Source organism: Bradysia coprophila (genome assembly GCF_014529535.1).
Source record: "Bradysia coprophila strain Holo2 chromosome X unlocalized genomic scaffold, BU_Bcop_v1 contig_34, whole genome shotgun sequence".
NCBI lineage: Eukaryota > Metazoa > Arthropoda > Insecta > Diptera > Sciaridae > Bradysia > Bradysia coprophila.
Genome location: NW_023503324.1, coordinates 403,858 through 415,987, shown reverse-complemented (window position 1 = coordinate 415,987; position 12,130 = coordinate 403,858). Strand labels below are relative to the sequence as shown.

General features: G+C 41.0%; 2 protein-coding genes across 2 annotated transcripts; one reads left to right on the top strand and one right to left on the bottom strand.

Moving 5' to 3' along the window:
* The first annotated feature begins 4,432 nt into the window (after nucleotides 1–4,432).
* On the top strand, nucleotides 4,433–5,679 carry LOC119069412 (zinc finger protein 484-like). The gene is made up of 5 exons (XM_037173461.1): nucleotides 4,433–4,704; nucleotides 4,769–5,209; nucleotides 5,267–5,314; nucleotides 5,383–5,461; nucleotides 5,536–5,679. Exons 1-5 carry the CDS (start codon nucleotides 4,468–4,470, stop codon nucleotides 5,586–5,588), a joined length of 858 nt encoding a protein of 285 aa, XP_037029356.1. The 5' UTR covers nucleotides 4,433–4,467; the 3' UTR covers nucleotides 5,589–5,679.
* A 2,025-nt stretch (nucleotides 5,680–7,704) lies between these two features.
* On the bottom strand, nucleotides 7,705–10,064 carry LOC119069408 (RNA polymerase I-specific transcription initiation factor RRN3-like). The gene is made up of 5 exons (XM_037173457.1): nucleotides 10,004–10,064; nucleotides 9,466–9,677; nucleotides 8,958–9,273; nucleotides 8,780–8,888; nucleotides 7,705–7,957 (listed from the first exon to the last, which is right to left on the bottom strand). The coding sequence occupies exons 1-5, from the start codon at nucleotides 10,011–10,013 to the stop codon at nucleotides 7,705–7,707; spliced, it is 900 nt and encodes a 299-aa protein (XP_037029352.1). The 5' UTR covers nucleotides 10,014–10,064.
* Nucleotides 10,065–12,130: the final 2,066 nt, after the last annotated feature.

The following is a 12,130-nucleotide window of genomic DNA, read 5'->3' as shown; positions in this document are numbered from 1 at the left end:
ACTTGTTGATCAACAACCACAACAGTGTCCTGTTGTGCCGTGCCGGTCAGTATTTACCAGTAAATTGAAATTGAGAAAACATGTCCAGGAGCATGCATTCAAGAAGCAACATCGCTGCGATGTGATAGATGTGACCGGAGCTTCGCTCAGAAGAACACTTTGGTCATACACCAGCAGAGACATTCCGACCTTCGAATGTATCAGTGCCCGCACTGCCCCCAAACATTTGTGCAGAAAGGGAATCTGCTGTCGCACATAGACAAATGCCATACGTACAAGGAGGGCGAGCCGAGCTTTCCGTGCAACCAGTGCTCGTGTACGTTCAAGAAAATCGGTACTTTGAACGCCCACATCAGCGAATTCCATGCAGCGCAGAGCGTACTCGTCGACGATGAACTTGGATTCAAATTGGACGATGTGATGAAGGAACTGAACGATCTGCATCGATCGAATTCGTTGGAGAATGAACTGATATCCAAGGATCTGTTTTTCAATCTTCCCGTCATTATGCCGCCGACAACATCCGAAGAGGTAAATTGTGTTCATTGGCTCATAATGCAGTGGCTAATCCCTTTGAAAATTGTGTAGATTCAAAATGCGGTAAACGATGGCGATAAACAGTCGGATTATGCAAACACAACGAATGCTACACAAAGCTCATTGAAACTGGCTGTGCATACTAGCAACGGAATGGTTACACACGTGTGATGCAACGAATTTATGGGAATGTGCGCTGCTACGTGTGCCTGTACTGCCCGAAAGAATTTCGTCGTCCCTCTGACCTTGTCCGTCACATACGCATTCACACAAAGGAGAAGGTAAGGACGAACATTCCACAATTTCTGGGCATTGAATTCTAACGAATTTCGGTTCTCAGCCATTTTCCTGCCCGATCGCGAATTGTGGCAAGAAATTTTCGGTCAAAAGTTCGCTAAGCAAACACCTCAACACCCATTCGAAATCGTCACAGCAACACGCCTGCGGTGTGTGTCTGCAAACATTTCAGAGCGCCGAAACCTTCGACGAACATTGTTCGCTGACGCACCAGGACAATCCAATATTTCAATGTTTCGTTTGCTCGCGACTGTGCGTCACAAATAAGGACCTGAAGCGCCACTTAAAATGCCATCGATTGCCGGTCAAAGCTAAAAAGCCCGTACGGCAACAGGAATGTGAAGACGATGGTATCCAACTGGAGATTGTTATAAAAGAACCGATAATGTTGACCGACGATGGACAAATTGAAGTGGCGGCGGAGAAATCTGCGTCCGATCAGGGGCGAAAGTTTGAGTGCTCTGTGTGTCCGAGTACATTTAAACGCAACGGCCATTTGAAAGAACACATTCTGTCTCACCTGGGAGTTAAGTCTCACAAATGTGAGATATGCTTCAAGTAAGTGCGACCCATGACTTGTGGGTTCGTCAGGTGTATAAAATCCTTCATTTATTTGCAGGTCCTTCGGTAAAATGAGCATCTTAAATCGACACATGCTGTATCACTCCAACGAAAAGAAGTTCAATTGTGGAACCTGCAACGCCAGCTTCATCTCAAGTAAGTCAGTCAATATCGAGCTAGTGCAGCCGGCTAATGAATGAACTGGTCGGTAATAAATTTCAGACAATCAACTGAGTCGGCACAGCTTAAAGCATACCAATGAGCGTAATGTCATGTGTCCCTACTGCCAGAAGCGCTTCAAAAGCAAAGCAACATGCCGCACCCATTTGCAAATCCACAAAACCAAGTGGATGAAGCAGTTCAAAGAGCAATTAAAATCGGGAACAATTCAATTCGAAGAAGACGTGACACTCGGTCAACCGAACGACCAGCCTGTACTCGATGTCGTGACATCGGCCACAAACGAACGCCTGTTGGAATCGTTAAACAACGACAACAGCGATTCGTTTCGCGAAACGGTTTAACCCAATGACGAGAGCACCCAAGTTTTGTTCACCAATTTGGTGAGAGGCTCAGATGGACGACTCGCGAAATCAGTTTGAATATTTCTTGCTGTTGCCGTCAAATGGCGATCCGAATTGCATTGCAACCGGTGCTGATGGTAGATTGGTGGACGGTGAACAGCAGTTCGTTGTGGACGATGATCAGCTTAATTTTGCCAATTTACAGTTCATTCAGCTGGATCAGTCGGCCTTGTTAGAATTGGAAAATACTGCAACGGAAACCGTTACTTCGATGACGAAACACCGACTGTTGCGCAGGCAACCGATTCCACTGGCTTTCTAAGTAATTTACAGTATCACACGAGCTGTTCTTCAAGTTTTTATTTATCAAAACACTCGTACATATGAAACTTAAATTTTCCTGGAACACAAACAGAAAATTGCCTTAGACAACTACATAAAAAATCCACAAAGACAAAGTCTTGTCTTACTCTTAGTATTCCAATGAAATCGTGACAATAAAAGTCTCGTGTGTGGTGCAACAGAAAATTAGAATCAATAAATCAAAATAGCACCACACAATGGTCTTACGTTAATATACTAAATGAAATGAGACGACCGTAATGATATGAAAAATAATTTACACTTAAAATACGCTGATGCGTCCGGTCTTTCAAACAAAATGTAATCGAATGATCGATAGAATGTCCAGTTTATACAAATAAAACGGTCAATGAATCGGGTAACACAAAATACAATCAAACAGATGATTCACTTTAGAACATTGCCGAAATGAAGTCACTTTTGTTCAATGTTAGTCCAGGCATTTTCAACATTCTACCCCCCGTTAACAGATCCAGTCTGCTTAACAAACGTTTCGTTGAAAATGTCTAATCGATTGACCAATGACCGTGTACCCGATAGCATATTGCACGACGACTTTGAAATTCACCGTCAGTGTGTCCACAAACGTTCGATAAACACTTGAAGGCGTTGATCAGCCAGTCCACCGAAATTTCATGAATGTCTGACGGCTCTTTCAGACACCGACGAGCAGCAATATGTGTGAATGATGTAGCAGTCACCATTGCGGTCGAATTTGTGCTCGTTGACTGAGTTCGATGAACATTAACCAAACTGCTTTCGAAGCTATGTCTAAGGTCAAATTCACCATCCAGAATTGAGTACTTGAAATGACGTTTCACCTTTTTGCGTCGAACCATTGGACCATGTGGCAAAATGAAATCGTGTCCCTTTGTTGCTTTTGGTACATCCTCAATGTACGCAACTGGTAATTCACGTTGCAATCCAATCTGACTAGATGAAACTTAATGTTCAGTCCAAGCACCTTGCAAATTCCAATAGGATACTCGTTATCGTTGAAACACATTTGCAATGCAATGCGTACACAAATTGCACTGAGTAAACTCATCGGTGTCCACCTGCGGGCGAATATTTGCTGCACATGCTGTCCTTTACAGCGGAATCGAAAATTCCACATCGCCAATGTCGATCGACGAAAAATAATTGAAGAAATTGAGATTATGTCAGCAACCGTTGGCGCGTCCAAACAATGTAATGGATTATGTGATGCCGGTACGGTCGATGCCAACCATTCAGATTCGATTGATGAATCGCAACAATCCAAGCGCACCATGAAAATATATTTCCTGACAGCAGCCGATATGTGATTAGCATGGATAAAAATCGTTGAATTTCTTCGCGTTCGTCGTTGATCTCTTGATGTTTGTGATGTTGTCCCACGATGTAAAGTGAGGTTATGTCTGACAACTATTATGCAAATTCTTTTGTTACAGCACCCATGTGCTTGATGAAATTATCTCCTCACCATAAGAATGTTGCGCAGGCAACCGATTCCACTGGCTTTCTAAGTAATTTACAGTATCACTCGAGCTGTTCTTCAAGTTTTCATTTATCAAAACACTCGTACATATGAAACTTAAATTTTCCTGGAACACAAACAGAAAATTGCCTTAGACAACTACATAAAAAATCCACAAAGACAAAGTCTGTCTTACTCTTAGTATTCCAATGAAATCGTGACAATAAAAGTCTCGTGTGTGGTGCAACAGAAAATTAGAATCAATAAATCAAAATAGCACCACACAATGGTCTTACGTTAATATACTAAATGAAATGAGACGACCGTAATGATATGAAAAATAATTTACACTTAAAATACGCTGATGCGTCCGGTCTCTCAAACAAAATGTAATCGAATGATCGATAGAATGTCCAGTTTATACAAATAAAACGGTCAATGAATCGGGTAACACAAAATACAGATGATTCACTTTGGGGTCATCCATAAAGTACGTACTCACTAAGGGGGGAGGGGGGGGTCTAAAATTGGACCTTTTTGTATGGAAAAACGCGTACGAAACGGGGGGGAGGGGGTCAAAAATTTGCCGTACACCGCGTACGTACTTTATGCATGGCCCCTTTACATTGCATGGAACATTGCCGAAATGAAGTCACTTTTGTTCAATGTTAGTCCAGGCATTTTCAACACCGACTGAATGACAATGAGTTGAACCGACCGGAAATAATGGCGAATACTGATTGTATTGAGTCACAAGTGCCTGTACTTGAGTCTGCAAGACCTGCAAATGACGATGTATCAACGGAATCGTCGAAAGAAATTCAATTGGCGAACAAAGAGTTGGCAAATGCACAGAGGACTAGAAAGTCTACAAAGTCAACCAACAAGTGCGAGACTTGCTTGAAAATTTTCCAAAAACCAATAGACCTTCGGCGTCACATTCGGACCCATACTTTAGAAAAGGTACTGGCACTGATTCGTCGATTATCCGTGCGAAATCTGACTAACCAGCCTGTCCTTTTTCCAGCCTTTCAGCTGTTCCAACTGCCCGAAGTCGTTCAGCCTCAAAAGCACTCTACAGAATCACAACAAGAACAAACACTCCGACATGAAAGAGATGCATTCCTGTACGGTGTGTTGGAAGGCATTCTCGTCGAAACATGCGGTCATCACCCATTCGCTAATCCATTCCAATTCGCGTCCATTCAAATGCGAGTACTGTACGACGACATTTAGAACGCGCGGCCACCTGAAAATCAATCAGCAAATCCATCTGAGGGAAGGACGAAAGTTATGCGTGAATCCATCGGAGATTAAAACGAAAAAAGAGAAAGCGAAACTGTTGCCGCTGATAAATGTGATGCAAGAGTTTGGTGACCCGAATGTTTACGAAGAGTTTGTCGATCCGAATATGAGTGGATACGTTGAGGAAATGCCAGATTCAACGGTATTTAGAGTGGAACGATCGGTATGAGGTTACACAGATGGAACATTTGCGCAGAATTCAATTTTTGTCTATTTTCAGGACACCGACACTGACAACCACATGGTTAATACAGAATCTCTAACACATGTAAGTTCACATTACGAGGCAACTCCCCCATTACCAATATCTGACAAATGTTCCAATCACTCCCACAGACAATTTACCAGTGCTCCTTTTGCCCGGAACAATTCAACGACAAGGACAATTACAGTGCCCATGCAGCTAGTTACAAAGGTAAGACCTGCCTTTGGAGAATATTATTGCACGGCACAACCAATTTCTTAGTTTCGTTTTTTTTTTCTTTAAAGATAACCTTCGTTGTCCTGATTGCCACAAAGTTTTTACAAGCCAAGTCTACTGAAGCGACACATGATTGTGCATTACGGTCGTAAGGAATTTACGTGCAAAATTTGCCAGAAATCTTATACTCAGAAAGCGACCCTGCAAGCTCATATGGGGTAAGTCAACGCACTGTCTAGTGCTTTGGGTAAGTGGATTTATTGTTTGCCTAGTTTCTAGTCCGCTAGATCGCGCAGTGGTTTTTCGAATCAATCATGATAATTTCCCCGTCATAACTCAGTCCACATCCGACCACTTGTAACATTCGGATCGTAGAGTGCGGGAAAAATTCTATTGCTCGTCCAGATGCCACGGTCGCAAGTGAAAGCCAATCGTAACGTTAAGATAAAGAAAGTGAAGTTTGGACGAGAAAATAGGTTGAAGAGATGTTCGTGTCGGTCAGGGTCTTGCATCTAATGAACTTTAATGTCCAGCGGTTCCAGAGCAGCTAGTCATTTTAGCAGAGCTTTTTGTTATTCCTAATTTTTGTCTTTAATTTTTTTCTCGATTTTTCTATGGACGGACGCAATTTGCAATTTTACGGCCTATCTTACGGTCGCTAGATTAACTGTAGAATTAGAATTCATTAGCCGGATAGTGTTCAAGATTATGCGGCGGTAATTGTAGACCAGTGTCCTACGGCACTTTGAGTCTCATAAAACCTGTGCCAAATTGCTGCATGAAGCGATCCGAAAAACATTTGTTCTTCGCCTTTTGTTATCCAGCCCTTCTATAACGAGACTAGTCCTATTGTATACCTCGGCAACCACACATCGTAGAAAATCCAAATTGGGATCAAAATGAAGGTATTGGAGCCAAGTGAAGAATGGAATGGAAAGAAATCGTAGGCCTGACAAGTTGAAAATTCGAATAATTTAGCTTGTCAGGCACATCAAATCCGCCAACCTTGCTCTAGCCCTTCTAGCGCTTGATATCAAAGTCAAAGAGAAAAATGCTTTTCGTATCGGGTAACGTAACAATTTGGCAATAATTTCATGTCGTGGCATTTTGAGGGACTCAAAGTTCCGTGGAGCACAAATTTTTGCGATTGAAAAATGGGAAGCCGGGGATTTTTAGCCAAAAATGTTTCGTCCATTCATAAGGTCATGGCACGAACTTCCATATCAAAGAATATTCAAAGTTGTTGCTTACCTTTGTAGCTCTAATGAGCCTTTGTTTTACCGTTTCAGTCTGCATACTAGGGTGGGTCGTATTTTCATTTTGTTTTTATTTTAAAAGGCCTGGCCCCAGGCTGTACTCAGAATTGACCAAGGAATCCGAAACAGCAAAAAAAAATAATTTTAAATTCATTTTTCCCTTGCCTCTAGGCTGATTTTTGGGGTAGTAGCATGAAATTGCTCACAATGTTGACAGATATCTCGGGCAGTTGGGAACAGAAGACATTGCTGCTAACTGTAGTGAATAGCTGAGGAGTCCAGCTATGAAATACCATAAGAACGTTGTTGTTCTTCGCCTTCACTCGTGCAGGGTAACTCTGTCAGTGTTCCCAACTAAGACTTTTCAACCAAAAATTTCAACTGTATTTGCAAACAAAATCGGCAAATGACGACATAATGCATCGTGTGAGGTATGTCTGAACAGGTAATCTTAGAGAATCCATTGCAGAGAAGTTTTATGATTACAAGTTGAAAAAACTCATAGGAGCTTTGTTTTTGAAGCCAAAAGTTGGCAATTTTTTGTTAGAATGAAAAAGTTAATGTCTTCTGTTTCCAACTGCCCGAGATATCTGTCAACATTGTGTGCAATTTCATGCTACTACCCCAAAAATCAAAAATCAGCCTAGAGGCAAGGGAAAAATGAATTTAAAATTTTTTTTTTGCTGTTTCGGATTCCTTGGTCAATTCTGAGTACAGCCTGGGGCCAGGCCTTTTAAAATAAAAACAAAATGAAAATACGACCCACCCTACTGCATACGGACGGCGCTTCGTTCGAGTGTTCACAGTGTCACAAAAAGTTCAATTTCAAAACGAATCTTACGACCCACGAACGACAATGCATTTTGTTGCACAACCGGACACCATCGGAATATCACATCGGAATCTCGTAACAGAAATAAAATGAAAAAATTTAATTTTTTTTTTATTTTCATTGTAACTACTCCTCTCTCTCTCTCCCTCTTAAAAATGCACATCCTTTTCCAGGCTCCTGGATATCTCAACCATCACTTTCTTCGGATTAATAAAATACTCATCACTTAACGACTCTAGCCGAACCCGTTTCCGGTCCATCACATTCAGCGCATCATCAATGTCATTGTCCTCATCAGACGGCACCAATTGTTGCCAATAAATGGCCGATATTCGCTTACCCGATTTCTTCAGCAGATACGCGTCGAACGGATTGATTATGTCTAGGGTCTGGTCGGCATGGCTATTTCATTCGAATAGACGGTGGCCAGTCGATGACCGATATACCGATAGCAGCGAATCTAGGTCAGGCTCAGCTTATGCTACAACAGTTAAGTGAAGAGGCAAGCAAAGTTGGCCTCAAGATGAACTTATCGAAAACAAAAGTCATGACCAACATCGGGGACGATAGAGAAATCAAAATTGGTGACACTGTCATTGAACGAGTCGACAGCTATGTATGTCTAGGACATAAACTGAAGTTAGGTCTGGACAACCAGACTGCAGAAATAAGACGCAGGATTGGTCTTGCATGGGCAGCGTTCGGAAAACTCAGACTAATTTTCAAAAGCAAAATGAATAATAGTCTGAAACGCAAAGTTTTCGACACTTGTGTCCTTCCAGTGCTCACTTATGGAGCGGAAACGTTAACTTTAAAGAAAGCATCCGAAGATAAATTGAGAGTGACACAAAGAGCCATGGAACGGAGTATGCTTGGAATAACACTCAGAGACAGAATGACGAATCAATGGATTCGACAACAAACCAGGGTCGTTGATGTCATGGAAAGAATAGCATCTCTGAAATGGAGCTGGGCGGGACATATTGCAAGAAGGACAGACGAACGTTGGACCAAAAAGATCATATAAAAGACGAGCTATAGGTAGACCACCAGAGAGATGGACAAACGGAATTAAGAATATTGCAGGTACAAACTGGCAGCAAATGGCAATGGATCGTACGAAATGGAAAGAAGTTGGAGAGGCCTACATCCAGCAGTGGATAGAAACAGGCTGAAGAAGAAGAAGAAGTCGATGACGCGCATTTCGCTCCAGTATGGTTTGACAGTAAACCAGTTGATGCGATTTCGTGACGCTCGCGAATATTGTCGCAGTGTCGTTGTGACAGACGCGTAACGGATTGAACGGAGATTTGACGATTCTGGTGCCCCAAATCTGTACAATTGAGATAGACAAAATTGAAATTCAAGTCTTAAACCGAGTCCGCTGTCAGCTGTCACGTACCTTTAGCCCTTCGATCCGAAACCGCATCGATTCGGATTGCAATTATGTGGAATATGGCGTGGCACACCGAATAGTAAACAATGTGAGCTTTCATGGCATTGATATTGTTCAGCATTGTGTACGCATTCTCCATGTACGTTATCGCCCATTCGCATAACGACTGTAGATTCGATTCGATATCCTTGTTCGTTACAAATTTGGCGTGACACATGAAACTGGCTATGTAGCACACTGCTGTTCGACGAATTAGCGGCGCTTCGTTGAAATTGTTCAATTTTGACCAGCACGTGTCGATAAATGATTGCAGGATGGCAGGCTGGATGAAGGATAAATGGAAAAGAGTTAACATTCCATTAAACGTTGCATTGATTGTGTGAATAAATATCACACGAGAGAGACCGCAATTTCGTTGCAAGAGTTGCTAGCAGTGGGACATGTTATAACATGCCCTATAACAGTCTGGCCAGAGAAACGATCTCTAAGATAACAAATCAGATCCCTGACTCACCTTGAAACTGCTATAGTAGAATATGGAAAATTGAATGTGATGACTGTTGTACGTTGGTAGTATCAAATTTTCGAATATGTCCAGCAGAAGATCTTTCAATTTCCTTTTTCTGTTCGTATCACGGCTATATTCTCTATCGATAAATGAAAACAGTTGTTCCATGCACAGATCCAATGTTTCGGCATACTTGAATTTCATTTCATCATCTTCATCTGAAGACGATAAAAATCTAGTCAGTTCAATTCTTAGCTATCTATATCGAAGAAGGCCAAGACCAATACTTCAACTTTTTGGCATTACACACAGCTCTGCTACTAGCATGAACACTGACAAGTGTCAAATTTGGAGGCTTTAGTGATACAAGCTACCGCTTCGGATTGTGTGTATTGTATGTTTTAACTCACACAACGAAACAAGTCATCAACAGAAACACAGTGGCTACTGTGATTTCATCAGCCTCCAAATATTTTCTATGTTCATGCTAGAAGCAGTGCTGTGCATTACATCAAAATATTACTTTAAACTGTGAGATACTCACAATCTTTCATCGGATTTTCGGTGCAATCATCGTCGTATTCATATGATTGAATCGCTGATTTGTAAGCACTCGTATCCAATTCAATTTCAGGTTAATTGAATTGGATACGAGTAAATTATTTTTGGTCAATCAAAACATCCAGTAAATCAAAAGTAGGTGGACAAATTTGCAGTAGGAGGAGGCGATCGAGAGCTCTTTTTTTAACCAACAGCGAGTCGGAAACATACGGTAAACAAGCACAAGTGTTACGTTTTATCGAAATATTTCCGTTATTTATGCAGTCTTTTACTTCATTCGCTTTAACATTTTGCTAATTGACGAAATAATTTCACGAATTGAAAGCCACATTGTAATTTAACATGCTCGCCTGAAGTAGTTGAAATAGGCGAGATTTTTTTTTTTTTTAAGGATTATTCGCCAAAATTTTCGCAACTAATTCAAAACGCGGTTTTAGTAAGTTCTCTTTCAGACTTATAATCGTTGCAAATATCGTAGATGTGTAAAATCGTCCGAATGATCTTGGACTTATTTCTAAAAAAAATTGCATGTTTCCTGAACTGGTTTTCGAAATTTTTGTTTACTTCATTAAAGAATTTATGAGAGCTGGTTCAGAGATGAAAAAAATTGATCTTCTAGGATTTATTCCCGACAGAGTTTTTGCATGTATTTTGATGGCTGATTTTTGAACCGATTTTCAAAAACTTTCTTCTAATCGATGAAGAAAGCAATTCATTGTATTCTTACTAAGAGCTTCTTTTTCAGAATTTAATTCTTAAAATTTCCTGAATTTCTGATTCCGTTGAAAATTGAGGAATTTTTAGCTCTTTTTTTTGATAATTTTATGGAACTAAAATTCCTAAAAATAGGTCCCGGTTTGAACATGGTACATGTCGAACAAATAACATCTTACAGATAGTTCGGATAAATCGGGTACAGTTCATAGGGGCCGTCCATAAAGGACGTCCGCGCTTAGGGGAGGCGGGGGTGTTAGCCAAAAACGGACACGATGTGACCAGGGGGGAGGGGGGTATAATGAAATTCGGACGTCCACTTTATTTCTTGAGTAAAGTTTTCATTAAGGGCGATTTCCGCTATCAATATTTTTCAACTGTCGGAGACGGATTTATTTCAATGTTTTTGACGCTCTATCGCGTCAAGAAAGTTTTATTCGTCCATAATTAAAATTCAGGGCTCCGTTCATAGCAATTTTTCAGACCGCCGAGTAACAATGACAGAGAACAAAAACTTTCGGGAATGGATAGAGCGTGAAAAACTGTTGCTCAAATCCTACAAAAATGTTGATAGCGGAGGTCATTTGGAGTACAGCACCTAAAGAAATTTTAACAGTACACTGCAGAAGAAAGAAGGAAAAACGGAACATTTTGAAAAGTTTTACTAAAAATATTTTTGAAGTATCCACAATGCTTATCGTTTTCGGTGCTTCTCTGGTGCACAAGTATAGTACATTTCGGGACAAGCTCTTGGTGGGACATTCGATGGTCCGAACGAGACGAAAACTTCTGTGTTAAATATTGAAGCGTATGACATTTGTCGAAAAACAGAGGGTAAAAAATTTCAAAAGTCAATAACATTTTTTCGAAATTACAATTTCGAATTAGGAATATTAGTTTCGACACACCCATACAACTAAGGAAAAAATTGTATGGGCTGGGGAAGCATCTGGTCCAGCTTAACGGACCATCGTTTTGAACTCCCCTAGGGTCCCTATATTCAGAACAGCGATCAATTTTTGGGTGCATTTCGGTAAAACTTTATTTTTGTTCAGGGCGGGTGTGCTCAATTCGTGTACCTAGAAATTTAATCTCATCCTGAATCCTGAGGGATGTGAACAGCAAGGAGTCAGCAACAGTATTTTGTCTACAGAGGGTTAGCAAATAGGAAATTTCAACAAGAGCAATGTTTGTGGCCGCAATTTCACTCGAGATTCCCCAGAGGTGAACACAACCTTTTGTCATTCGTGCCCAGTGAAATAAAGCACGAAACGCACTATACTCCGTTTAGTCACCGTTTAGTCACTTCACTTTGTTGCACCAGTTTAGGAGAGAAAATTTAAATTTTCACCCATCTCTCTTTTCACCTGAATTGTAGTTAAACGAATTCGTCAAG

What these genes read in the sequence shown, in the direction of transcription:
- LOC119069412 (XM_037173461.1), top strand. Translation starts at nt 4,468, where the DNA reads ATGGCGAATACTGATTGTATTGAGTCACAAGTGCCTGTACTTGAGTCT. An exon ending in TATTTAGAGTGGAACGATCG is followed by an intron (nt 5,210 to 5,266) that starts GTATGAGGTTAC and finishes GTCTATTTTCAG; the next exon opens with GACACCGACACTGACAACCA. An exon ending in ATACAGAATCTCTAACACAT is followed by an intron (nt 5,315 to 5,382) that starts GTAAGTTCACAT and finishes TCACTCCCACAG; the next exon opens with ACAATTTACCAGTGCTCCTT.
- LOC119069408 (XM_037173457.1), bottom strand. An exon ending in TCTACTATAGCAGTTTCAAG is followed by an intron (nt 9,274 to 9,465) that starts GTGAGTCAGGGA and finishes TCCTTCATCCAG; the next exon opens with CCTGCCATCCTGCAATCATT. An exon ending in TTCGGATCGAAGGGCTAAAG is followed by an intron (nt 8,889 to 8,957) that starts GTACGTGACAGC and finishes TCAATTGTACAG; the next exon opens with ATTTGGGGCACCAGAATCGT.